Here is a 26,616-nt window from a genome sequence, read left to right on the forward strand (position 1 = left end):
CATTAACTGTTTATGTACAAATACATTCAAAAATATGAAGAAAAATATTTTTTTGGCGAACTTTACTGAAACTCTTATAACATTTTTTCCTTCTTGTGGCCTCTTGAAATAAGTGGTTAAAAGCTTTCGGGTTCCTCGTGTTACACCTTGTTTATTTCTATCCTGGGGGGGGGGGGGGGGGGGTCAAATAAAGTAGACGCTATGCACGAAGAGTTTAGTACATTGATGTCCCGCCAATGATGCCGGCGGACAATGCCACTGTGCGAGCAGGACAGTAATATAATTATACGCGTGCGATAAAGAAAGGAACAGGCGAGTCAATGTACGACATTCTTGGTATGATGCTCTGAGAAGGTGGCTCTTCATTATGTAACGATTTGTTGTTTGTTTGGGGTTGTCGGCTTAAGTATTACTAAAGAAAATTTGAAATAGAGGTGTAGTGTCAAAGAAAACTTTGTAGCGACGTACATTTACTGCCATCTTTCGGCACATAATTAAAACTTTTAGAACGCCATTTGACTTTGATGCTTATTCTTTCACAGATATGTGTTCAGTTTGTTAAATATCAAAAAGTGGCGCCATCTATTAAATCAAAGGCCAAAGGTATGGCGGCATCGTTTCGAGCGATGGCGCCACAACCTTTAGCCGATGCCCGGTAAGATGGCGCCACTTTTTGATATTTAACAAACTGAACACATCTCAGTGAAAGAATAAGGATCAAAGTCAAATGACGTTCTGAAAGTTTTAATCGTGTGTCGAAAGATGACAGTAAATTTACAGTGGCTACAAAGTTTTCTTTGACACTACACCTCTATTTCAAATTCTCTTTGTTATTACTGAGACCATGATATTACGCAGTTACACATTCCATCAAAGATAAAGTTTTTAGACTAAAACCCCTTGAGTTCATGCGTTTCAGTTTTTTTTTTTATTATTGAAAAGTATATGACGCTTTAATAGTTCTGGCATAGAAATAAGTAAACAGAGTGCTCACTCCATTCATCAGTTTTGTTACCAAAACGCTTATTATTATCGTAGTGGACATCTAGCGTCGAGTAGCGGAATCATCAGTTCTGCTAATTAACAATAGATGTCGCGACGAACGAAGTCTAATACTCAACAATTCTCAGCTAATATAATCGGAAAAAAGCGGTGGTGGCCGAGTGGATATGACGTCCGACTTTCAATCCGGAGGTCGCGGGTTCAAATCCTGGCTCGTACCAATGAGTTTTTCGGAACGTATGTACGAAATATCATTTGATATTTACCACTAGCTTTTCGGTGAAGGAAAACATGAGGAAACCTGCATACATTTGCGTAGAAATTCAAAGGTGTATGTGAAGTCCCCAATCCGCATTGGGCTAGCGTGGGCACTATAGCCCGAGCCCTCTCGCACATGAGAGGAGGCCTGTGCCCAGCAGTGGGACGTATATAGGCTGAATTATTATTATTATATATATATATATAATCGGATTAACCGTAACTCTATTTTCAACTAATGCTTGTAATATTAGCTGTAAATTGTTGGGTAATGCAATTTTCGTCAGTCGCAACACTTGAGACATCTAGTGTCAAGTAGCGGTACTGATCATTCCGCTACTCGATGCTAGATGTCGACTACGAAAATAATAAGTAGGCTTAGGACTTTTGGTAGCATACCGTGGTTCTAGAATCTATAGAATCGCAAAACATTTACAAATAAAATTTTGCGACTCCATGAATTCTAGAACCACGGTAGGCTACCAAAAGTCCTAAGCCTAATAATAAGCGTTATGGTAACAAAACTGATGCATGGAGTGAGCACTCTTTGTACTTTTTTCTCTAAGAGGTCTACTTGCGAAGGAATGAACCCGACAATAGGGTTGTTTCCAATTTTTTGAAACGCTTGTATTACGTTCTATATTAACTAAAAGTTGCCCTAAAATTCAACTTTTATACTAAAAACGGCTTTAAATATGTTAAATTAACAAAATATATTTTGACAGATCCTTTCGTGCCCAAAACGCTCTTTGAAAATTGTGTGACGTCATAGTTTACGGTTTGACACATAACTACATACACACGTAGAAGATACGAACTGTCAACTGACATTTGTCATTTGTTGTTTATCGCCTAACTGTCAACAGTGTCAATCCGAGAGTTGTGACGTCATCCGAATCTTCAATGACGTTTCGAGTTTGGTCACGTGACGTGTGCCAAAAGATATTTTAAATTCAATATTTACAAAAATATGGTCATTACAGGTCCCCTAAAAGTAGTTTAACATGTTCCTATAATCCAAAAGAATTTATTGGGATACAATTCTGCCCTAAGATTTGTAGATGGAAACAACCCTATTCTCTTAATCCATACAAAAATGCATTTATAATTTCAGACTGCGAGCGGCGCCCGAGAGGCCCCCGAAACTGTCCCCAATCATATCAGACTTGAAGAACATGAACGTGAGCGCGTACCCGAACATCGAGGATTTCACCACGGGCCACGATTACGAGGCCTTGAGTCCGTCTTACAACATCAAACCGGCGAGGCCGGCACCCAGGTACCTAATCTATTCAGATTATTATTTATTTGCGATAAGTACATGTACATGCAAATACAGTTATACGGGTATATACAATTATTTACAATATATTACATCAATCTTGTGGTATATAAATGTCAAATATTATTATAATAAAAAGTGAACCTTACAATGTATCCATAGAACAATTTAATCAAGTGCGTTGGCAAAATATTCTTCAATAGTGTAGAATGGTCTATTTATAAAATAATCTCTTACTTTTATATCAAAGGTTTTTAGATTATTACATTGTTTTATGTCGGTACTTAATTTATTAAAAATTTTGAGTGCGATATTGTTAAGGCTATTATTGAAGTGGATAAAGTTAGATTTAGTCTGAACAAATATTTATTTATTTCTGAGATTAAAATTATGGGTTTCTTCAGCTTTCCTATAGTTATTTTGATTGACGTAGATATACACACATATTCGATAGAAATACAATGTAGTAACGGTAAAGATTTTGTGGTCTATAAACATTACGATGAGTAACTGGTATGTTTTTAGATCCAGTAATAATTCGTAGTGCCTTTTTTTGCAAAATTAGTATTGTGTTTATGTTCGTTCCGTTACCCCATACTTCTATGCAATATCTGATAATACTCTCGAAGTAGGAAAAGTACACAGTTTTAAGGCTATCTGCTCCACATTTTGGTATTTAACAAATTTAACACATATCAGTAAAATGATAAGGATCAAAGTCTTATAGTGTTCTAAAATGTTTAATCATGTGTCGGAAGATGGCAGTGAATTTACTGTGACTACAAAGTTTTCTTTGACAATCCGCCTCTATTTCAAATTCTATTTGCTATATGTATGCCCCTCCCCTTGGCCATATGAACTTAGTTCAAATGCAAAAAAATAAGAATAAGAATAAGAATTTTTTTATTGCCACATATTACAGGTTCACTATAAAACAAAAAGTAGAAATAAAACATTACATAATAAAGAAGAGGAAAAAGAATTATAATAATTTATACATATAAATAACGCAGAAATATTGGGCAAAGGGGTCTCAGCGTGTGCTGGGCCGAGATGCCCGGCGCTGGTTTTCAGACCGGTCCCAGACTAGGACGGTCGGTGGGAGGATAGCATAATTACCAATTACAATTATACACCGTGTTTTTATTGAATTTCGTTAACTTCGGGGTATCGGTAAGTATGTTTAAGAAAACTAAATGGCATAGTTAATTTTCAAAAAAATATATTTTTTTTTGTTTTTTTTTACTTTTTTTATTTTTATAAAAAGTAACTAAATGTTGCATATAGCATTGTTGTAACACGGGCATTACATTTAACTCAACCAAACAATTGAAAACTGTGACATATCAATGTCATTTCGAACGTCGATCGTCCGAGATAGTACTTACGTTTGGTAGCAAATGTATGAACTCGCACTAAACACGAATCCATAAGTAAACAGGCCCTAAGGCAAGTGTACACGCTCGTAAGGGCCTTATAAGATAAAAAATAATGATTGATTATCTCCGAAATGGAGTTAATTAGAATATCGGTGTCTTTGAGAAAGTTACTTAATTTAAGCTCAGGAATGCACCCTCGAAATTAACGCAAATCAAAAAAAACACGGTGTATAGGTTAACATTCGTGCTCGTAGTTAGGTACACAATTAAAAACATAATAATTACAAATTAAATTACAAAGGAAACACATCATAACGGCTTAGTTAATTATAGCGACAACAAGGATAGTAGTAACAGTAAGTATATTGCAACAATGAGTACTTTACTTAACATTCATAAAAAAATACATGACATTATTCAAAATATAATTAGCCATTAAGAATGCTCTCGATTTCAAGGATGCCTGCGTGAGGTTGTGTGTGTATGTGTGTGTGTGTGTGTGTCTGTGTATGCGCGTGCATATAATATCAAACGTTGAATTTTTTTTGCAATTAGAGTCAAAGTATTTTTACATTTAAAAATATAATCCATGTGTACAGGCCCCCGAGCGAGTCCCCGGTGACGTCACCGCCGCCGCCGATCCGCAAGAAGGGCCCCGCGCCGCTCCCGCGCAACAACTACCAGACGCTCGGCGGCTACAGCGGCCTCGAGGGTGTGCCGTTCGTGCTCAACCCGAGGCTCAGGGGGCTGCCCGACGATGCTCTAGTGAGTACTTTACATCACTACATTTGAAACCTAATAGTTGGTTAAAAAAAAATTATTACTCGACCAAATTAAGAAGGCTTCGTTTCTATGCATATTATTAGCAATCAAATACCTTCTTAACTCAATCGGATATTATAATGAAAAAGCACGAGTGTTTATAATATAATGAAAAAGCACGCGTGTTTAATATCTGGGATTATGAGCCAAAAATCGGTGGAATAAAAACGCCGTTTTGAGCAAGTGTGTTGAAAATAAATTAAAGGGTCATATGTACTGTAAAAAGTTGTACGATACATGTGCGAATAGGTAATTCGCAACTCGTGTCGATTTAAAACACTCCCTTCGTGTTTTAATTTATCACCACTCGTTTTGAATTTCCTATTTTTCGCACTTGTATCGTAATTAGTTTTGGATACTGACGTTTATACTTTAATATTTTTGTTTATGTTTAAAAATATTTATTTTCATAACTTTAATAGCCGTTTAAAATATTTATTACTCAGCTGTCAATCGTGGCTGAATGCCGTATGGATCTGTGCCTTCGCTGCCTAATCTGTCAAAAAATGACAGTATGATTTTCCACCGTATTTAAGAATTATTACGCTTCAATTTTTTTTTTTATATCTCTAAATCTTCCCGATGAAGCTAAATAAAGATGTATAAAAATCCGTTATCGAGTTAAATTTTAACACTTTATTCACAGACTCAGTTTCCGATGATCAAAAAGCGTACTCGCTTCGAACTGGACCGGGACTACTCCTACTCCTTCACCGCGGAGCGGCAGACGTGAGACGACCAGAAAAGCACCTTAAACACGGGCACACAAGGCTCAGTTTGACATGGCGGTGGTGGTGTAGCGTATGAACTTTTTTTTAAACAGGTGCTTAGCTTATTCATTCGCTGCGGAGCCGCAGACGTGACACAGAAAAGCACCTTAAACACGGGCGCATAAGGCTCAGATTGACATGGCGGTAACGGAGGTATTTTTGCATATGATTGTGAATTAGGTACATTACAGATAGGTGAAAACTAGTGCTGTTGAGCACTGTGTATCATATATGATACATCAATTTTATATCTGTAACGTATATGATACATCAATTTCTAATTGTATCATAAATGATACATCAATCAAAGTCTACGCTGATGTGCGTAATTATTCAAAGTACTATTCTATAATAAATAACATATTTTACTAATGAAATATTAATGGACTCCGGCACATAAGAGTAGACAAACGAATTATTAAGTATTGGCAAAATTGTACGTAGGACTCATGACTTGAATGACTTTTCTCTTTGACAAAAAGTTAAAATTCAAATTGTAATTTTTTCGTGGATCATTTTCACACAGTCATTAAAAACGTCTCCCTACCTGACATTGTGTGTATAGCCAGTAATAGATATTCATATCATATCTGTTCCTAATTATTACGTAACTACGCCAATACCAAAGATACATTGATTTATTACGATGTCAATTTTTAGAATGAATTGTAACAGAGAGTTAAAGTCTAAGAAAAAAACGTGCCCCTTAGTTCGACATCCAAAACAGATGGCGCTGTACTGCGCCATATGTTTTGCTGTCACTGAATTGTCAACCGCCGATTTTTGACAATCAGTTACCGAAAAATGTATGGAGCTGTACAGCGCCATCTCGTTTACCTGTCAAATTCGAAACATTTTCTTACAACAAATTTTCTTAGATTATACACATCTTACTCAATCAATGTATATTTGCGTATTAGAGCGATAGAGAGGCAGATAACGCAATATCGATTTTCGTGTTTTCCTTTGCTGTCGGAAAGTTTGCAGAATTGAGAAATTTACACATTTTCGGAAACTTTCATATTTTTGTGTGGTTTTCATAAAGAGTTTTCCTTTTTTTTTCTGTGAAATATCCTTGAATATTTCTAAGTTTCGGACACTTTCCGTACCTTCCACATCTAACATATGTACATGTAACATAATCAAGTAAATAATTGAATACAAAAAAGACTGGCGGGAATGAATTTGGGTAAGGTTCACATTATTATGTATTGTTATTTTACTTATTGTACACATCCGGGTACCTGTACCACGAGCAAATAATTAAACCTTGTACTACTAAAATAATATAAGTTTTGATTAACAACTTTAAAAAATTATGAAATCTTTACATTTTATCTTTTTCATACAAATTTAATATTATTTTCAATGTACGCTGACATAAATGTGTTTGACGTTACTTGTCACGCTTTAAACATAACAAAATTCGCAATACATTGCATCTTAGAATTAACTTCAATGTGTAATAAAAATCAAAACGTATGTTATTTTTAAAAGTTGCTTAACAAATGTTGGTCAGTTTGAGGAGTACAACCTACAGTTTTTTTTTTTATATATACTACGTCGGTGGCAAACAAGCACACGGCCTTCCTGATGGTAAGCAGTATCCGTAGCCTATGTACGCCTGTAACTCCAGAGGAGTTACATGCGCGTTGCCGACCCTAACCCTCTCCCACCCCTCGTTGAGCTCTAGCAACCTTAAGAAACAACACTATGAGTAGGGTCTAGTGTTATTTGGCTGCGGTTTTCTGTAAGGTGGAGGTACTTCCCCAGTTGGGCTCTGCTCTAGATCTGGAATGACATCCGCTGTGCTGTGCCCTACACAAAAAGCAAGATGACATTCACAATGCCCATACCTCTCTTTAAAAAAAAAGTTAAATTTATTGCTCCTGTTACAGGAAACGCCCGGTAAAAAATATGAGATTTTTCATCCCTTTTGTAGGTATCGTTAACTTTGTAGAATATGTAAATGGGTAGGTTTGGTTTTTGTAATACACCGATTTTATAAATAAATAAATATTATAGGACATTATTACACAAATTGACTAAGTCCCACAGTAAGCTCAATAAGGTTTGTGTTGAGGGTACTTAGACAACGATATATATAATATATAAATATTTATAAATACTTAAATACATAGAAAACACCCAAACAACAAATATCCATGCTCATCACACGAATACATGCCCTTACCAGGATTTGAACCCGGGACCATCGGCTTCGTAGGCAGGGTCACTACCCACTAGGCCAAACTAAATATCCTGGTAAGGGCATTTATTCGTGTGATGAGCATGGATATTTGTTCCTGAGTCATGGGTGTTTTCTATGTATTTAAGTATTTATAAATATTTATATATTATATATATCGTTGTCTAAGTACCCTCAACACAAGCCTTATTGAGTTTACTGTGGGACTTAGTCAATTTGTGACGTTACTTGTCACGCTTTAAACATAACAAAATTCGCAATACATTGCATCTTAGAATTAACTTCAATGTGTAATAAAAATCAAAACGTATGTTATTTTTAAAAGTTGCTTAACAAATGTTGGTCAGTTTGAGGAGTACAACCTACAGTTTTTTTTTTTATATATACTACGTCGGTGGCAAACAAGCACACGGCCTTCCTGATGGTAAGCAGTATCCGTAGCCTATGTACGCCTGTAACTCCAGAGGAGTTACATGCGCGTTGCCGACCCTAACCCTCTCCCACCCCTCGTTGAGCTCTAGCAACCTTAAGAAACAACACTATGAGTAGGGTCTAGTGTTATTTGGCTGCGGTTTTCTGTAAGGTGGAGGTACTTCCCCAGTTGGGCTCTGCTCTAGATCTGGAATGACATCCGCTGTGCTGTGCCCTACACAAAAAGCAAGATGACATTCACAATGCCCATACCTCTCTTTAAAAAAAAAGTTAAATTTATTGCTCCTGTTACAGGAAACGCCCGGTAAAAAATATGAGATTTTTCATCCCTTTTGTAGGTATCGTTAACTTTGTAGAATATGTAAATGGGTAGGTTTGGTTTTTGTAATACACCGATTTTATAAATAAATAAATATTATAGGACATTATTACACAAATTGACTAAGTCCCACAGTAAGCTCAATAAGGTTTGTGTTGAGGGTACTTAGACAACGATATATATAATATATAAATATTTATAAATACTTAAATACATAGAAAACACCCAAACAACAAATATCCATGCTCATCACACGAATACATGCCCTTACCAGGATTTGAACCCGGGACCATCGGCTTCGTAGGCAGGGTCACTACCCACTAGGCCAAACTAAATATCCTGGTAAGGGCATTTATTCGTGTGATGAGCATGGATATTTGTTCCTGAGTCATGGGTGTTTTCTATGTATTTAAGTATTTATAAATATTTATATATTATATATATCGTTGTCTAAGTACCCTCAACACAAGCCTTATTGAGTTTACTGTGGGACTTAGTCAATTTGTGTACTAATGTCCTATAATATTTATTTATTTATCTTGGGATTAGTTGTCAAGCGGACCCCAGGCTCCCATGAGCCGTGGCAAAATGCCGCGACAACGCGAGGAAGAAGATATTTATATTTTTGGTGTATTACAAAAACTGTAGCAAAGACACATTGATTGAGTAAGATGCGTAAAATCGTAAGACAATCTCGTGCTTCGTATTTGACAGGTAAACGAGATGGCGCTGCACAGCTCCATACATTTTCCGGTAACTGATTGTCAAAAGTCGACGTTTGAAAATTCAGTGACCGTAAAAGATGGCGCAGTACAGCGCCATCTGTTTTGGACGTCAAACTAACAGGCGCGTTTTTTTCTTACAATTTGCCTCTGTATTACAATCAATTCTATTTGACCGTGGTGTATAATGGACATAATAGATGTACAGAAATATGAATAATCTAACTGCCTTAATAGTTGAAATGGTGAGTCATTTTAGTTTATCATTATAATAGACGCAATAATGTTATTTTAAGTAGGTTGGATGAAATAGAATAGGTAGCATTATAGGAAAATGTAATTATGAGTCGTGTTGCCATAAACAATAACTAATATAAATAAAAACTGTGTTTGTATTGTCAATGAATAAAATAAAATATCCTGAACAGGGATGCCACGAATGTCATATTCTTCACATTCGCGAATGCGAATACGAATGTCCGAGTACGAATACGAATGTTACGGAATATGTAGTTGTTATTATCATTCCCATTTTTTTTTATCTGTTAGTACATAAAACATATGTTAATATAGAACGGGATATTAAAAAGTGTTGCGAAATGCTGCCCACACGCGAGTCGACGAGACAGGACGCGACCTGCGCACATTCGCATTCGCAAAACATTCGCTTCGTTCGAATGCGAATGTTTAAAATGATGCGAATATTCGTATATACGCATGCGATATTCGTGGTATCCCTAGTCATGAAGAAAAATGTGTAATGTACACAGTGGGAACGAGTAATCCGACAGATTCGAAGGGGGGGGGGGGGGGGGGAAATGTCATACAAAGTTTTCTGAAATCGGTCATGTTTTAGAGATAATGACAATTCTTGTGAAATTTTGCAGCGGGTGTAGCACGGTTGCATTTTTATCACTTGTGACTATGCCTGTCACTTTCGCACTTACTTGTTAGAACGTGACAGGCGATAGAAATGCGGCAGCTATAATGCCGCAAAACTAAATGGCGACTGAGATCATAATGCTATCTTCTTTACCCTTGTCAAGACCAACCAAGAGTGAAAGAGATGGCATTATGACTTGACTCGCCACTTAGTTTTGTGGCAAGTAAAACGGACGCCCTAATGTATGTGTATGTTTTTGTTGTGCATTATGGAGTGCCTAGTATATTGTCACTAAACAATCCTGTCGTCTGTAACTCCTATAATTTCATTCATATACAGAATGTTTGTTTCTAGTGAAAACAATGGTTAACTAGGTTATATTAATTGTATTAATCGCTGTGTGTGGTTTATTCGCTACCCACAGTATGTTACCTTTTTCTTGAAAACGTGACATTTTAAATCTTCGTATAAAAATTATGTATAATACAATGAAACGGGGCTTCACCTGTTCGGACATAATTAGTATTAAATATATTTTTCTCAACTTGCTATGAAATGATGACATGACTTACGTCAAATTAGGTCCGGAAATACTACATATCAGGTGCGATGAGTGAAGATGATATGTAAAGGAATTTCATACTGCCTTGCACACCTAGGACTGTAAAGCAACCTTCTTTTGTTTTTTAACGTCAAATTGTGACACAACGTCTTGGCATTCAAACATCAACAAATATAGGTACGCTACCGTTGCTTAGCAACGAATATGCACAACAAATCACCGTTGTTGTGCATATTCGTTGCTAAGCAACGGCGGTGGCGCATCGCGCAGGCGCGCGGGCTGGCAGAGTGGCAAGCCGAGTAGGACGCCACAAAACAAATTAACTACATTTTTTGTTTTAATTGCAAGTTTGAGAAAAGCACTATACAAATCTCGGCGAGAAACGGGGTTGCCGGCTGCGTATCTCTAGCCGGCTTCGCTACGCTCAGCCGTATATATCTACTTGGCCTGCAACCCTACGTTTCCCGGCCTCTATAGTAATGTTAGTTGTACTTTGTTAAGTTATATTATACATGTATACATATTATTTCGAATGTGCTAACTATTGTTAGATTGAATTTATTTGTCCCCATACTTTTGTCAATTCTTGTACATATCTTTTAGTTTTCAGTAAGTGTTTTACTGGATGTCTGTCGATACCCCCCGTCAGGGGGGTATGAGGGGCCGCTTCCGCCTTCCGGCTGCGGCGGCTGTCGCGGGTCGCTCCCCACCGGTGGGGAGGTCAATTGGCCGTCGTTTGGGGGACGGTGTGTGTGGCTGGTGTGGGTCAGCTCTTCGCTACCGATCGTTATCCAACCCCACGACCCCTAACCTGGTGATACCGTTTGAGCGGGGCCAGGTTTCGGGGCCGCGGTGAAGGCGACCGGTAGCTTAGCTGGCGTGTGCGGCGTGCTTTCGTGTTTCGATGATGCCATATATACCGGTTGTATACACTCGTCGAGAGCCTCTCGCCGAGAGTCGGCGTTGCTCTGATCCTATCAGAGAAGCGCGAGACGAGACGAGGAAGAGCGAGCCCAGAAGGTAGCAGTATGTACACACTCGTTCTCGACCAGTGTGTACAGCCGCTTTACAGTTTTTTTTTTTTTTACACGTACAGTTGTACGTTACAGTTGTTTTACACACGTCACTCCGGTGTATGAGCGTGACAGCGCTATCAGCGTATATACCGATGTCCCGCTCGCACACCGCAGCAATGTGAAGACCGACTTCCGTTGGCAACGATCCAAAATAGTCTCGAAAAAGACTGCCAATGTAGTTACATCAATTGAACTACATTAATATAATATTAATATAAAATATCTCAAAGTGAATGTAGAAGTTATCCAAAGTCTTATCGAAATTGTAAACTAAACTAACTATTATTATAACTCCTGTGGTTGTATACAGCTGCGTTTCCACCAGAGAGTAATAAGGAGAACTCACGTTTATTTTCTACAGTGTACTTAGCTAAGAAAAAAAAAACTGGTTGCACTCCGGAGTGCCGGCAGAAGTGAAAACTTGAATATTAACGTTGTACATATTTGATATTCTGGAATGGTTAGCGAATAATTTTGCACGAATTGTTTTATCCCTTTTCCAGGCCGCACCAATGTACAAGGTTTTCCCAAAAAATCCAAATATATTCCAATTAATCCAGCTTTGATGATTCATTTGAAGACAAGTAACATTTCCTGAAAGTGTAATCTAATTTGAACCTTAAATCGGAATGCTAAAGTTGAAATTCTAATGGCGCGTGTGTGGTCGATAAATCAGTATAAAAGTACTATCAGTTATGTGGTAAAATACAATATTCATTTATTGCGCTATCGTACACAAACATGACAATTTATATTACATTAAAAATGTAACACTTCAGAACTATTACAATTATTTAACATTAAAAAGTTTATCTCAGAAAAATCAACCCTCATCCATAATTTCAACGACTCACCATCATCATTACTAGAACCATCATCACCAATCGCTAAAACTGATACGACAGGTTTCTGGTAGGTGAAATAAGAAACGGAACAATTTTGATTCGAACCTATTTAAATGTCTAATAAAGACCGCATCAATATAATTATAGTAGATCTACTGGCTTCAATGACATAACAGTTTTTCGATCAGGTCACGTGTCCGTGTATCTGACGAATCTGTCGGTCACGTGACCTGTCGCGAGTTTTACATTTTTCCCCATCACAAAAAGTGCACAGCGCTGTAAACGAAGTTTTCACTTCAAAAGTCAATTGGGGTCAAAAAGTAGGTGAAAAAACCTCGCGTGATTTGGGCACAAGCCCTTATACATCCTCGGAAAACTCTGGTGAAAACGCAGCCTAAAAATGATGATTTAGACCTAAATCTAACTTTTAGGACTTTGAAAACCTTACGGTTCAAGAGACAGCTATCTGCTAGAGTTTCCAAGAAATATAGGTATAGCCATTTCACTCTAACATATAGCTCTCGTGTGCAAGCAGGACCGTGAGTGATTATAATGTCATCCTTATCTAACCACTACTATACTTATTTAGATAACGTGTACATATTTTTGTATCGATTAAGTCAGCTTTTTTACCTATTGAGACCTTTTTATTCGTATAAATTTTGTTTAGAGCAATAATTATTAATAAAATTTTAAATTATTGACTGATTCAAGTGAAGTTTTATTTTAGTTTTGGCATAGATTGGCAGGGTCGTAGCCAGCCAGCGAACTAGCGGGGGGGGGGGGGGGGGCAAGTTGCCATCGCCGGAGGAGGATAATAAAACCTTGTTTATTTCCATAACTCAATTACAGTTGAATTCCTTTAAAGTAGTCGAGTATTGATGTTTGTTGAGCTATAGATCATATTTCTTCCATAATTTTCTATTTCTTCCCTTTTGCATCCAATTTTTGCCTACTCCTATTAGGTCATCGGACCACCGTTTGTAAGCCCTGCTTTTCTTTTGGGTGGCAGTGGACCTTTCCAAGATGTAGCTAATGAGGTCCATCTGTTGTCAGTGTTGTCTGTGTATCTTGACATGTGACCTGAAATGTTGCCACAGAGAGTTATACATTGTATGTAGAATTTGAGCTCTAGCTCCCCCCCCCTGCCTGTGCCTGTGCCTGCCTGCCAGATTGGCCTCTAGTAGATCCCCGCTTTTCTCATACATGGATGTGATTAATTTCAAAGTTAGAGGAAAGTGGAGGACCCGCACGAAATGGCCGTTTCATATGAACGTAGTCAACATTTTACTCTCTGGATTTTTTTTAATTAAGAAAAGGTAAGTTTTTGACCACAATCTCACCTGATGGAAAGTGCCGATGCAGTCTAAGATGGAACATGCTTACCTAAAAGATGTCTATTCACTCTCGATTTAAAAAAATCCAAATTATAGTGGACTGGGAATAGATTTGCAGGAAGTGAATTCCACTCCTTAGCCGTTCGCATGATAAAGCTGGATGCGTAGCGTTTAGTGAGAATCAGCGGCAGAGTAACGACGTGAGGGTGAAACGCAAGTCTGCGTGTAGGGGATTAGATTATGTAATCCCATCGCACACTCACCGAAATGTATCCTGTAGAATACCGATAAAGGCCAGGCCACACCGATTGCGTGTGCGTAGACGTGCACGTGCACGTATGCGTCCCGTTGCGTTGTAAACTAAGAATTCTCATAAGATATGACACACCGCTTGCGTGACGTGCGCGTGACCTGCACGCATTGTAACTCCGACGAGACAAACCGGCTGCGTGCACGCAGCGGAGCGGCAACGTCGCTTCGTTGCGTGCAGTGTTGACGTTGTGGTTAACGGCGTTCCCTATGAGAGGGCGAACCGAGCAGGGAGCCTACCGCGAAAACCGAAATTCGCAAATTGCGGGGATCTTTCTCTTTTACTCTTATTAAGACGTAATAAGAGTGAGAGAGAAAAATGCCCGCAATTGACGAACTTCGATTTTCCCGGTAGGGGCCCAGGTTCAGACACGCACAGCTCGGTGCTGCATAGGTGCTGTGCGTGTACACGCGCAGCTCTCTTGTATTTATTTACATCTCGGGCGGTGCGCGTGCTGGTTTTTAATATGGATTCCGTTATAAAAGAAAAAGTAATTTAACTTGTTCGTCGATACGAATGTATTTACAACATAAAGCACAAAGACTACAAAAAAGAATACGTTTTTATTATACAAATTTACTGTGGGAACAAATCGATTTATGAACTATTGTTTATGTATTATGAACTATTGTGCGGTGAATAATATTATGTACTCTCAATTATCTGGATTGAAGTGAGACATTTTTTTCTCTAATTGCAATAGCGTTAGTACAAAGCAAAGGCATTAATGCACTGCCTTCCAGGTTTTGACTCCTTGCTTCTATATTTTCGGGCGTGTTTTGACTCGAAGTCAGTTCATTTGATATCATTCGCATCATGTCGCCGTGTTTAATTTTGACAAAATTGTTCAAACGTCATGCAGCTTTTGTAAGGTATGTATAATAACATGAAAGTAATGTCGCAGGAGTATTTTGTGTTAAAGTAAGAGGAGTGCTTCGTCTTCGTCCAATAACCTGCTGTCGAACATTGGTAGTCGTTTAGAAACTAGGAAATAATACGCAAATTTATATAGGCGAGTGTGCACGCAGCATGCACGCACGACAGAGCTGGAGTGCGCATGCGTGACGTGTGCAGCACTTGCATTGCGTGACGTGCACGTAACCCGCTGTGACAGGGGTGCTGTGTACGCCTACGCTTACATCGACGCACACGTGCTGCGCACGCAAGCGGTGTGGCTCGGCCTTTAGGTGTCAGAGAAAAATGCCCGCAATTGACGAATTTCGATTTTCGCGGTTATAGCCCCGCTTCCTACTAAAACTGGCAAATATTTCCCCAGCATCAGACCACCCTTGCGCAATGCTTGCGCAATTATAAAGCGTCATGTCTTTCTAATCTAAGGAAGTCGACAGGCCTTGGGCTAGATAAAGAACAAAACGTAGTCCATTTTACCCGTTTTAATGTCCTTTAATTCCGTTTCCCCGATTTACTCGTCTGGCTGAATCCGCCAGCAGCGCAAATCCATTAAAAAAAAAAGTAACGGAAATTGGCGGGAATTAATGGCATCTTCTTTTTGCGTGCGTGACGTGCGAGAAACTAAGTTTGTAACTTTAATTTGCGTATAAATTGACTAAAATTTGAAATATAAAAATGTTTCGGGTAAATTCACTGAAAAAAGGGGGCATATTTTATTTATGTTGGTTGGCGGATTCCTGGCCTGCCCAATTTGCTTCGATAACCCAAAGCGAACTATGGTCTCAAGACATAAGAAAAATTTGGTAATTTGCTTGTCGGTTTATTCGGATCCTTTTAAAACTACCAATGTAAAGTTTAAATTAATGTTTTACAGAGATTCTTGATTGAAATATTTGTCTTTACGTATTTAATTTAAAAGAGTTTGTACTTAATTTCAGCGATGAGTTATTACAAGTTGTGATCAAGGAGTCTGAGCGTCCCTCACACCGATTTTCGCTCCGTCTCAGCTCTCAACTCATGCGGGGTCTAGTCCGGCTGTATCGGAGGAAAGTAGACAGCATGCTAGGTAAGGAAAAGTAATAAAATTAAGCTACTGTCTAAATTACTTATAAGTAGTTGTTTACAACGGTACCAGGATGGGAGTTTACTTCCATGAACTCCCTATTTTGCTTAAAAGTAGGCAGGTATACAGAAATTATAAATCCTCTTAAAAAATAAATAAATAAAAATAGCCTTTATTATTGAAGTTTTTTTTTTTTTTTTTTACATTTGTAAGTATATTTATTTATCATTTCCATCGGCAACTCCAACTCGTCCCTTGACGAAGGCCTCTTCCAAAGTCTTCCATTTTGGTCTATTTCTTGCAACACTCATCCAAGCTTTTCCTCCAGTCTTTCTTAGGTCGTTGGACCATCTGTACTGTTGTGGCCCGCTTTTTCTGGTGTTATATCTTGGGCACCACTCCACAAGTTCTCTAGTCCATTTATCTTTGTTTTCCCTCATTATATGGCCAGCCCATCTCCACTTTTGTTGCTTGATCACTGATGATAGGGTTTTGGTCTTGGATTTTGCTTTTATGGTAGTTATTTTCACCCTATCTCTTAGCTTTATATTTAAAATGGTTCTTTCCATGTTGTTCTGGCAAACATTTAATTTTTGTTCCTGTTTTTTAGTAAGTCCCCATGTTTGACAACCATATGATAAGACTGGTATGATACAACTTTTGAAAATTTTAAATTTCTGTCCTCTTACTTTGCAAAAATTTTAAATACCTAATATGTTTATACCAATATGATCAATGTCGCTTTTATTTCTTTTTCAGATGAGTTACGCATGCTTGATTCAAGCATTATCAAACATGCACGCTTAAAGTAAGTTACTATTTCTTTGTGTGCATTCAGTACTGTCCAATAATATATCACCTTTGTGTGTTTTTGTATGAACTTGTATAGTGTAACAATATACGTTAGTTTGTAGATTGCATATTTTACTGGTCATATTATACAAATATATGATGAATACTGCAATGAAATACTGTGAATTACAATAGGAGACTCAGCATATTACTAAAAAAGCTCTAATAAAAAATTGAAGTTGACCATACATTAAAATAAAAAGCCTCTATGAAAAAACCATTATATGAGACAAATTTTTCTTATTGCTTGTACAAATATTTCTAGACTACCTAAAGTAGTGAGGTGGACTGGAAGTCACTCACAAACAAAAAAAAGTTATACTGTAAAAACATGGAGGTTATACCGGGTGTTTCCTGTAACACAAGCAAATAATTAAACCATATATTGTACTTCTAAAAATAATTTTCATACAAATTATTTTCAATGTATGCTGACATCAGTGTGTTTGATGTTGCTTGTCACACTTTAAACATAACAAAATTCACAATACATTGTGTCTTAGAATTAACTTCAATGTGTAATAAAAATTAAAACATAAGTTATTTTTCAAAGTTGTTGAACAAATGTTGGTCAGTTTGAGGAGTACAGCCTACAGTTACAGGAAACATTCGGTATATTATTGGCCGGTACTGTATAATATGTTATCTATACTTACCTTGGAAATTTTCTGCTAACCGAACAGCATAGTAGTCAAGAGGAAACTTGAATACAGTTATGAAGTTATTCTAGCTCCTGACGTAATACTGAAACCACTTCCTCTTAAAAACTGCTGTTCTTCATGTATTATAACACAATTTTTTATGCACTAGTTTATTTTAGATTTTTAAATACAGTATGTTACTAAATTTTATGTATAATATGTAGTAGATCATGTTCATGTGTAAGATTACTTGTATGTATGAGATAAAAATACTAACAAAAACATCATAACAAACAGCAAAGTAACATCCAACGCCCAAGATGAAGCAGAAGAGATGCAGAGACATACGGTGCCGATGTTGAAGGAGGAGGAACAGGAGGAAGGAGTCGATGAAATGTTACAGGTAAATAAAAAGCGGCCAAGTGCAAGTCGGACTCACCCATGAAGGGTTCCGTACCATTTATGACGTATTAAAAAAAAAAACTACTTACTAGATCTCGTTCAAACCAATTTTCGGTGGAAGTTTGCATGATAATGTTTATCATATATTTTTTTTACTTTTATCATTCTGTTACTTTAGAAGTTGCAGGGGGGGGGGGGGGACACACATTTTACTTACTAGATCTCGTTCAAACCAATTTTTGGTGGAAGTTTGGATGGTAATGTACATCATATATTTTTTTAAGTTTATCATTCTCTTATTGTAAGCATGGGGAACCCCAAAATTTATTGTTTTTTTTTTCTATTTTTTTGTGAAATTCTTAATGCGGGTCACAGAATATTATATTATAGAAACTATAAGAACTATACTGTTGAAACTTGGTAAGTAGATGTACTTACCAAGTTTCAACAGTATAGTTCTTATAGTTTCGGAAAAAAAGTGGCTGTGACATACGGACGCACAGACAGACAGACATGACGAATCCATAAGGGTTTAATGACCTAACAATAAAAAAAAATAGAAAAAAAAATATTTTTTTCGAAAATTACCAATGCCATTTACTTTCCTTAAACGTACTTACTCGTGCCCCGGAGTTAACGGAATTCAATAAAAAAAACCGGCCAAGAGCATGTCGGGCCATGCTCAGAGTAGGGTTCCGTAGTTACTCTTCCGTCACAATAAGCTAAACTGGAGCTTAAACTGCTTAAAGTATGGTAGATTGTTAACCAAGGGATGAACTGTGGGTGTACGTCTTTTTACTATGAAGGGGAAACTTTTTGCGATAACTCAAAAACAGCTAAACTGATCATATTCGCTATAGTTTTCATTTAATGTCTTTCTAATTCTTAAGCTCTACTTCCAAGATTTTTTTTCATATTTTTTGGACCTTCAAAAACCTTTTTGGTTCAAAAGTTAGAGGGGGGGGGGGACACATTTTTTTTTCTTTCCGAGCAATTATCTCCGAATATATTCACTTTATCAAGAAATGTTTGTTGAAGACCCCTATTAGTTTTAAAAGACCTTTCAAACGATACCCCACACTGTAGGGTTGAAGCAAAAAAAAATGTTCACCCCCACTTTACGTGTAGGGAAAGTACCCTAAAAAAAATTCAATTTTTAGATGTTATTGTACGACTTTGTCGGCTTTATTGATTTATATATCCTTGACAAATTTCAGCTTTCTAGCACTAACGACCACGGAGCAAAGTCTCGGACAGACAGACAGACAGACGGACATGGCGAAACTATAAGGGTTCCTAGTTGACTACGGAACCCTAAAAACGCGGTGTATATTTTATCAGAGGATAGTTTAGATGCTATCATAAATTTAAAAAAACAGCCGGTTGTATCGCGGTGGAAAGACCGTCAGTTGAAGACATGAACATATAACCCCCCCCCCCCCCCAACCCTTTCTCAATTTGTAACACTATGATTGTGACCATAAACGACTTTTCATTTTCATATTAAGTCCCTTTTTTTCATCATCGCCTCCCGATTGATATTGTGTCAGATGATAGTTTAGATGCTGTTTTAAATAAATAGAAACCGTCAGCAGGTGGTATCGTGGTGGAAAGGCCGTCAGCTATTTACATGGACATGTAGAAAACAGGCGTCTTACTACTTTAAATCTGCAAAATATGTTTATTTGAAACGCCTGATGGAATGCTACATGCGATGTTTCATGATTTTGATTTACTATCATAAAAAGGTTAAGCGCTTATTTTTACATGTTCATGCGACCAGCTGACGTTCTTACCACCGCGATACAACCGTAAACGATTGATTAAATTAACAAGACAAAGTATCAAACGGGAGGCGATGACAATTATTTCACGTGTTTTGGTCGCCGCCATTCCTCAACCCACCAACGGAGCGGCAGCTGACGTCCACGAGGGTTCATCATACATAGCCGTTAACCACTATATGAGTGTTTGCCCAGGATTGGTCATGGAAATCTGTTCCTGGCTCGCGGTCTAATATACCTAGTGCATTATATAGGCGGTAATTTATACCGGGTGGAATTTCTTAATGGGACAGTGAGGGCAGCTACTAGATCCCGTGCTGCTACGTATGCATATTGAAAGAGTTTGCTTTAATTTCTGTCTTTTTAGTACATTACCTTAACTTGACCTCTAGGAAACTATTTACACTGGATAATAAAAAAAAATAAAAAAATAGCATGTGAAAAATAAAAGTATTCTTTTTCATACAAATTGTATGGGAAAAGTTATCCTCGATTTGTGGCTTTTCTAGCAGTTTATTTTTTTGGTATATATGTTTTTGATCCTGGATAAGAATGGGATCGATTGGCATAAAAAAATTTTTTGTCAAAAACTTTTTCTCGCAACCTGTACGTTTTCTCCAAAATCTGTAAACGCCAATCATTATTAATTTGAAATCGAGGGAAGGTCTTCTAAGACTGTTTTCGTGTAGTAGCACGGGATCTGGTAGCTGCCCTCACTGACCCATTAGCAAATCCCACCCTGTATACCACTAGCGCTGCAACCGTATGTGGCTACGGTGTGCAATCGAGACATGAAACCATTGACATATATCTAAGGACGGGCCTTACAGGCAATAAGAACGGGGCTAGGGCACAATAAAGGACACAGAAAAAGTATACAGCAGTTGTTTTTAGGAGTTGGTGCATAACTAGGTTGACAACAGAGTTTCCAGGAGTCCCCACACTAGGCTAGGCCTGTATCGCGGGAGACCAGATGTACATATAAATGTCATGCAAGTCAACGAAAAACTAAAATATATTTTTTTAAATTGGGAGATTAAAAAAATAAAAAACCTACACATCCTATAACCGTAATGATGATCGGTAATCATTATCATCATTACCGACATCTATACAGATTACAGATGTGCAAGTTGCGGAAAGTTTCCAAACGTTTGAAATTTCCTTGAAAATTCTCGAAAAAAATCGTTCATATTGGTAATATAAAAATTGAATCTTATATAAATAAGCCACTACCTATCGAAACTGTATCACCAGCACACCAGCCTAGGTGTGGTGTATATACGTCTCATTGCTGGGCACAGACCTTCTCTTACATACGATCGGAAATAGCTGCTTAATAATCGTTAATAATATAACTTCACAGCCATTATTATGGGTCAGTAATAGTAACAATTGACACAGTAACTTTATTCATTATTTACATCATATTTCTTAAGTACAGGTAACTTAATAATTACCTTTTATAAACAATATTAATATGTAAAAAGCGGCCAAGTGAGAGTCGGACTCGCGCATGAAGGGTTCCGTACAATTTAAGACGTATTAAAAAAAATCTACTTACTAGATCTTGTTGAACATTTTACCACTTTGGACACACATTTTACCACTTTGGAAGTGTCTCTCGCGCAAACTATTCAGTTTAGAAAAAAATGATATTAGGAACCTAAATATCATTTTTGAAGACCTATCCATAGATACCCCACACGTATGGGTTTGATGAAAAAAGATTTTTTGAGTTTCAATTCTAAGTATGGGGAACCCCCAAAATTTATTGTTTTTTTTTTTCTATTTTTGTGTGAAAATCTTAATGCGGTTCATAGAATACATCCACTTACTAAGTTTGAACAGTACAGCTCTTATAGTTTCGGAAAAAAGTGGCTGTGACAGAATCGGACAGACAGACGGACATGACGAATCTATAAGGGTTCCGTTTTTTGCCATTTGGCTACGGAACCCTAAAAATGGAAAAGTAAATTTGAGAGCAACCGACGGGGGGCGTTAATACCTTCATTTACCTTATGTTCCCGTCGGAAGTTAATAGGTATAATAGCTTTAGGTAATTTTGCACTTAAGCTTAAAGATTGAAGGACCCTTTTTCACTAAACTTTGAGAACAATTTTAACATCAAATATGAGTAAAAGTTTAAGCTAGAAAGATACTATTCCTACATTTTATTATTACGCAGAAAAGAAAAAATATAAGTATAATACAAAAACTTTCATAACTCCGTAACAAGAAATGAGCATAAGGGCCCTTCTCTCATTAATCACCAACGATCAATAAAAACTAACATTTAATACTTGGTTTTTCTTAGAAGGAAGGAAAGTGTAATAGCAATGTAAAATGAGTAAAACGCGACTTGGAAAATAAAATGGTTCATATTATAATTAAATATGAAGGTACAAAAAATTTGGTTTTTATAGAATTTATCAATAATCGCGAGATCATCGTGTAATAAAATACACCCGCTATTCTGACTGTCAGAATGGCGGGTAACCAGTACCCCTAGTGTAACTTTGATCGACATCATAACGTGACGAACGCGTTTGCGTTAAGTCTCATTTTGTATAGGATTTTGAGGTTCCAAAACGTCCCGCTTGGCGCGCTCTTCCTAAATCCAATACAAAATGAGACTAAACGCAAACGCGTACGTCAAGTTTCAAAATCGAATTTAGTTACACTAGGGGTACAGGTGTACTGTTTTTTGGTGATAACTTTAAGTACCTTGAGGTACATTTTATTTAAAGGGTACCTCCTATAAAATAGTACAAATTAAGTACAAAAAAATGGTATGTTTTTTTATTTATTTAGGTACCTACACCCGCCATCCTGACTCACCTGCGTTTTATGCCGAAGTAGAAGTTTCACAGGCGCGCCGCTAGATGTCGCTAACACGAAATGAAATTGTTAAAGAAATTTTGTTGAGGTGAACCATTATCTTCCCAGGACGATTTCGACGTGGAGGACCTCAACCAGGCGTTGCAGTTCCTCGACCAGACGTTCGAGCAGATGCTGGGCGCGTCGGGCCTGGACAGCACGCTCGACGCCAGCGAGCCCACCGCCTCCACCAGCAACCAATCTAGGCTCCAGCTGGACAACACCCTGGAGCCCATTTCCGACCAGGATACCATTTTATTCAGGAATTGTATGTGATTATCTCAATTACAATTTGATCCGAAAAACGGCTAAAGTATAAATAATCTACAGAAAGTCTAGTCGTGCGTCGCATTCGACTTTCGAATTTTTAGTTAATTAGTTTAGGAGTGGAAATGGTTAGGTACAGAAAGCGCGGGAAAGACGACCAAGAAGCCCCATCCTCCTGCATCATGACAATGCGTCCCCCCATACCGCAACAATGACAAAAGCATTTTTGAATTCCGAAAACGTGGAGAATATCACTCATCCGGCTTATAGTCCAGACCTTGCACCCTGTGACTTCTATTTCCCAAAATTAAGGATTTAATGAGGGGTTTGGGTTTGGAGGGAGTGACGGTGATTCCAAAAATGGTTCGAGTTCATCGATAAGTGCATAAAATATAAAGGGGAATATTTTGAGAAGCAGTAATTGTTTTAAAGTTACGCAAAACTTTGCGTGGCCCTCTTACCAGCAAGTTGTTACGACTAGCAGGCGTCACAGCTGAGACATTCCCGGTAGAAACCAGTTGTTTAATGATATATACGAGTAGGTAATGTTATTTCACTAGCACTTTTTCTGTTCACAGCCACAGCGCAGGATCTATTGCCCGAGGAACTTGTAAGAGGTATGCTATTTAAGTTGGAGCTAATGTACTTACTTGCGAATCAATTCCCTCCCCTACACCTTACCAGTTCCCAGCACACCCTAAAATTCAATGATTTTTTTATTTCCCTCACAACTATTTTTACATGTACTAAACCTAAGACAATAGTGTAACTACTTATATATAAAAATACAATTTAAAGTATATCATTACATCTATAAGATAATATATACAATGCTGACTTTGTGAATTCATTCAGAGAACATGAGAATAGGTCAATATTCTCCGCCATTACGTTGAGGGTCCGCACACCGCGCGTCAGCGGCGCCAGACCGAGCAGAGAGTCGGGGACAAGTTCTTAAATTATAATTTTTTTGTCGCCATCTTTCGTTATTCATTTTAACCATAATCCAGCATTTTACAGTGATGCTTATGTTAATGTACCTACATTTTTATTATCCGAAGAGCCGTAGAAACTACCTGCCTACTGCCAACTGTACGAAAATGTTGAACTATAGATATTTGTACAACAAGAGAACAAAGTTTGATATTTCTTCGAGTGCTTGTTTTGAGTCCCGTGCAAACGACAGATTCTATAATAGATTCACTCGCTACGCTCGTAAATCTAATTTAGAATCTTGAGCGTAGTAAGGGACGCAAATGCGCACGAGATGTAAATAACTTTGATCTCGTGTAGTACACAAGAATTTTATTTAAATAGAACCTGATTTTTTTTTTATTTGTCTTCATCACTATTTCACTCATGTTTTCTGAAGGTAATCTAACAATTAACTTTAATTACCGCAATAAAACAAAACGAAAGAAATTTCAATAAAATAATATGAATACAATGAATTAACGAACATCAATTGGCAGTTCTTTTGACAACTTTTTTTTAGTAAAAAAAAACTTTGTAAAATACGGTCCGAATTGCGGATACTACTATTTGTGAACTATAGTAGAGATCGTTAAAAGTAGTTAAGTAGAATTATTTACTGCGTAACAATTGCGTATTTTTTTTATAAGTTCATTGTTCTGATTGTATAATAAAACACGTAAAATATGGTGTTGTTATTAAATTTTAAAATTAATTAAATATTACGAATGAAGACTCGTAGGGTGTTTTGGAACGATGCGGTCTGACTTATTTATTAATCTAATTTAGAATTTTGAGCGTAGTAAGGAACTCAAAAGCGCACGAGATGTAAATAACTTTGATCTCGTGTAGTACACAAAATTTTTCACGTCGGCAGTGGGAACATATTTGAAAGACAAACTGAAAAAATATAAGCCGTCTTCATCACTATTTCACTCATGTTTTCTGAAGGTATTCTAACAATTAAGTTTAATTAAAACAAAACGAAAGAAATTTCAATTAAATAATACGAAAATAATGAAATAACAAACATCAATTGACAGTTCAATCGACAAATTTTATTTAAAAAAAAACTTAGTAAGATACGGTCCGAATTGCGGATACTACTTTTGTCAACTATTGAAGTGATCGTTAAAAGTAAAATTATTTACTTTTCGTAACAGTTGCATAAATTTTTATAAGTTCAAAATGACATTCGTATAATAAGGACGTCACTTGAATGTTATATTGTCTCACTCAGTGAGCAAAATCCGATTTCGCTCACTGTTTTAAGCAGCAAATTACCCTTGTTCGAGCTGCTGACGTGAAAAGTATATTACCTAGTAAATCTTTTGTAAGTTTGTCACTTCGAGTTAAATTAATTCACTTGAATATTCTTGCCTAATAAATAACCATATTGTGATTGTGATTTGTATACATTTTGTTAAATACGGCCATGTTATGCGGAGAGACGACGGCCATGTCCTGCAAAAAGCGTTGGCTCTGCCAGAAGGCAAAAAACGAGGAGGACGGCCCCATCTGACATGGTGGACGAGTATGGCCAAACTATTGGAAAAAGCCCAACTACCCAACCCGACAACTCAGGACAGATCGTCTTGGCGCCAAAGGATAAGGAGAGCCGACCCCACCTAATGTGGGATAAGGCGAAGCAAAAGAAGAAGATACATTTTGTTAAATACCTAAAGACACACTACCTAAAATATATTACATCGCCGGCGCGCACGCCTGCACCTATAGCTTTATTTTTGGTTGTTGTATTTTTGATTATAAAGTGCAATTTATAGTAATTAATTTTTTTCCATTTGTATGATTATTGATCTCACCTACGGCTCCTATGTATCCAATTTGTATTAAAGCAAAAAACATAAAAATAATATCATGTATTTTGAGACTTTCAAAATTTCTCGAGATACTCGTGAAACGCGAGAAATCCTGGTCGAGAATTCCCGTGCGTCGGGAAATAAAAGAAGGCCGAGAAACTAGAAACCCTATGTATGATATATATTTATTCATTTTGTTCCTTGCAAAATGTAATATATAAACCATTATTTGCTATTTTTTATGTTTACCTAACTCGAATTCAACGTTCGATTGTGTGGAAAGTTGGCCGACCGTTAATGGGGTTTTATATTTGGTTTCAGAGCTGCAACAACGGGGCCTAGTCAAAATAGAAAAGGATCTTGTAGACATCCATTTAGGCCCTAAATTGGATGACATTTAGTCTGTTTTTTTTTTCTCTCAAATGTTGATTGTTAGTTAATAGTACATTATTGCAGAAGCCGGGAAAGAGCAATTCGTGGATGAGTTTGAGTTCTTTGTCGGACTCCGCTTTGCGTCGTCTGACGAAGAAAACGAATCCACGAATTGAGGTTCGCGAGGAAATAAGGTAAAATAATCATAATTTAAGCATCAACCAGCACTCAAATAGCCTTCACATCAAAAACAATTTCCATCTAAAAACATTTAAAAAAGTTAAAGGCACAACTTTATCTGCCATTCTGTACCATTCAATATACTTGTGCAATATATGCTGCACGTACACGCACGAGATCCTTAAAAAAATATAAAAGATATAATCTTTGATTTTATTAGCAGTATTGGGACGATCATGCAGAACTTTTCGGAGACGATCATT

The 26,616-nt window shown here is 37.2% G+C and overlaps 1 protein-coding gene and 1 long non-coding RNA gene across 4 annotated transcripts in view; both read left to right on the plus strand.

Annotated features, from left to right (window-relative positions):
- LOC133525697 (uncharacterized) overlaps window positions 1-9,701 on the plus strand; it is a 33,141-nt gene extending 23,440 nt beyond the window's left edge. For all 3 annotated transcript variants that reach the window (XM_061862059.1, XM_061862074.1, XM_061862065.1), the window contains 3 exons: window positions 2,375-2,539; window positions 4,521-4,686; window positions 5,390-9,701. In XM_061862059.1, coding sequence (XP_061718043.1) covers window positions 2,375-2,539; window positions 4,521-4,686; window positions 5,390-5,476 — 418 coding nt within the window. In that variant the 3' untranslated portion in view covers window positions 5,477-9,701. The remainder of the gene's footprint in view (window positions 1-2,374; window positions 2,540-4,520; window positions 4,687-5,389) is intronic.
- Window positions 9,702-15,575: 5,874 nt separating this feature from the next.
- LOC133529765 (uncharacterized) lies at window positions 15,576-18,060 on the plus strand. The gene is made up of 3 exons (XR_009801210.1): window positions 15,576-16,186; window positions 16,943-16,991; window positions 17,974-18,060. It is a non-coding gene; the product is annotated as an uncharacterized LOC133529765 (long non-coding RNA).
- The last annotated feature ends 8,556 nt before the right edge of the window (window positions 18,061-26,616 follow it).

Source organism: Cydia pomonella, chromosome 1 (genome assembly GCF_033807575.1).
Source record: "Cydia pomonella isolate Wapato2018A chromosome 1, ilCydPomo1, whole genome shotgun sequence".
Lineage (NCBI taxonomy): Eukaryota > Metazoa > Arthropoda > Insecta > Lepidoptera > Tortricidae > Cydia > Cydia pomonella.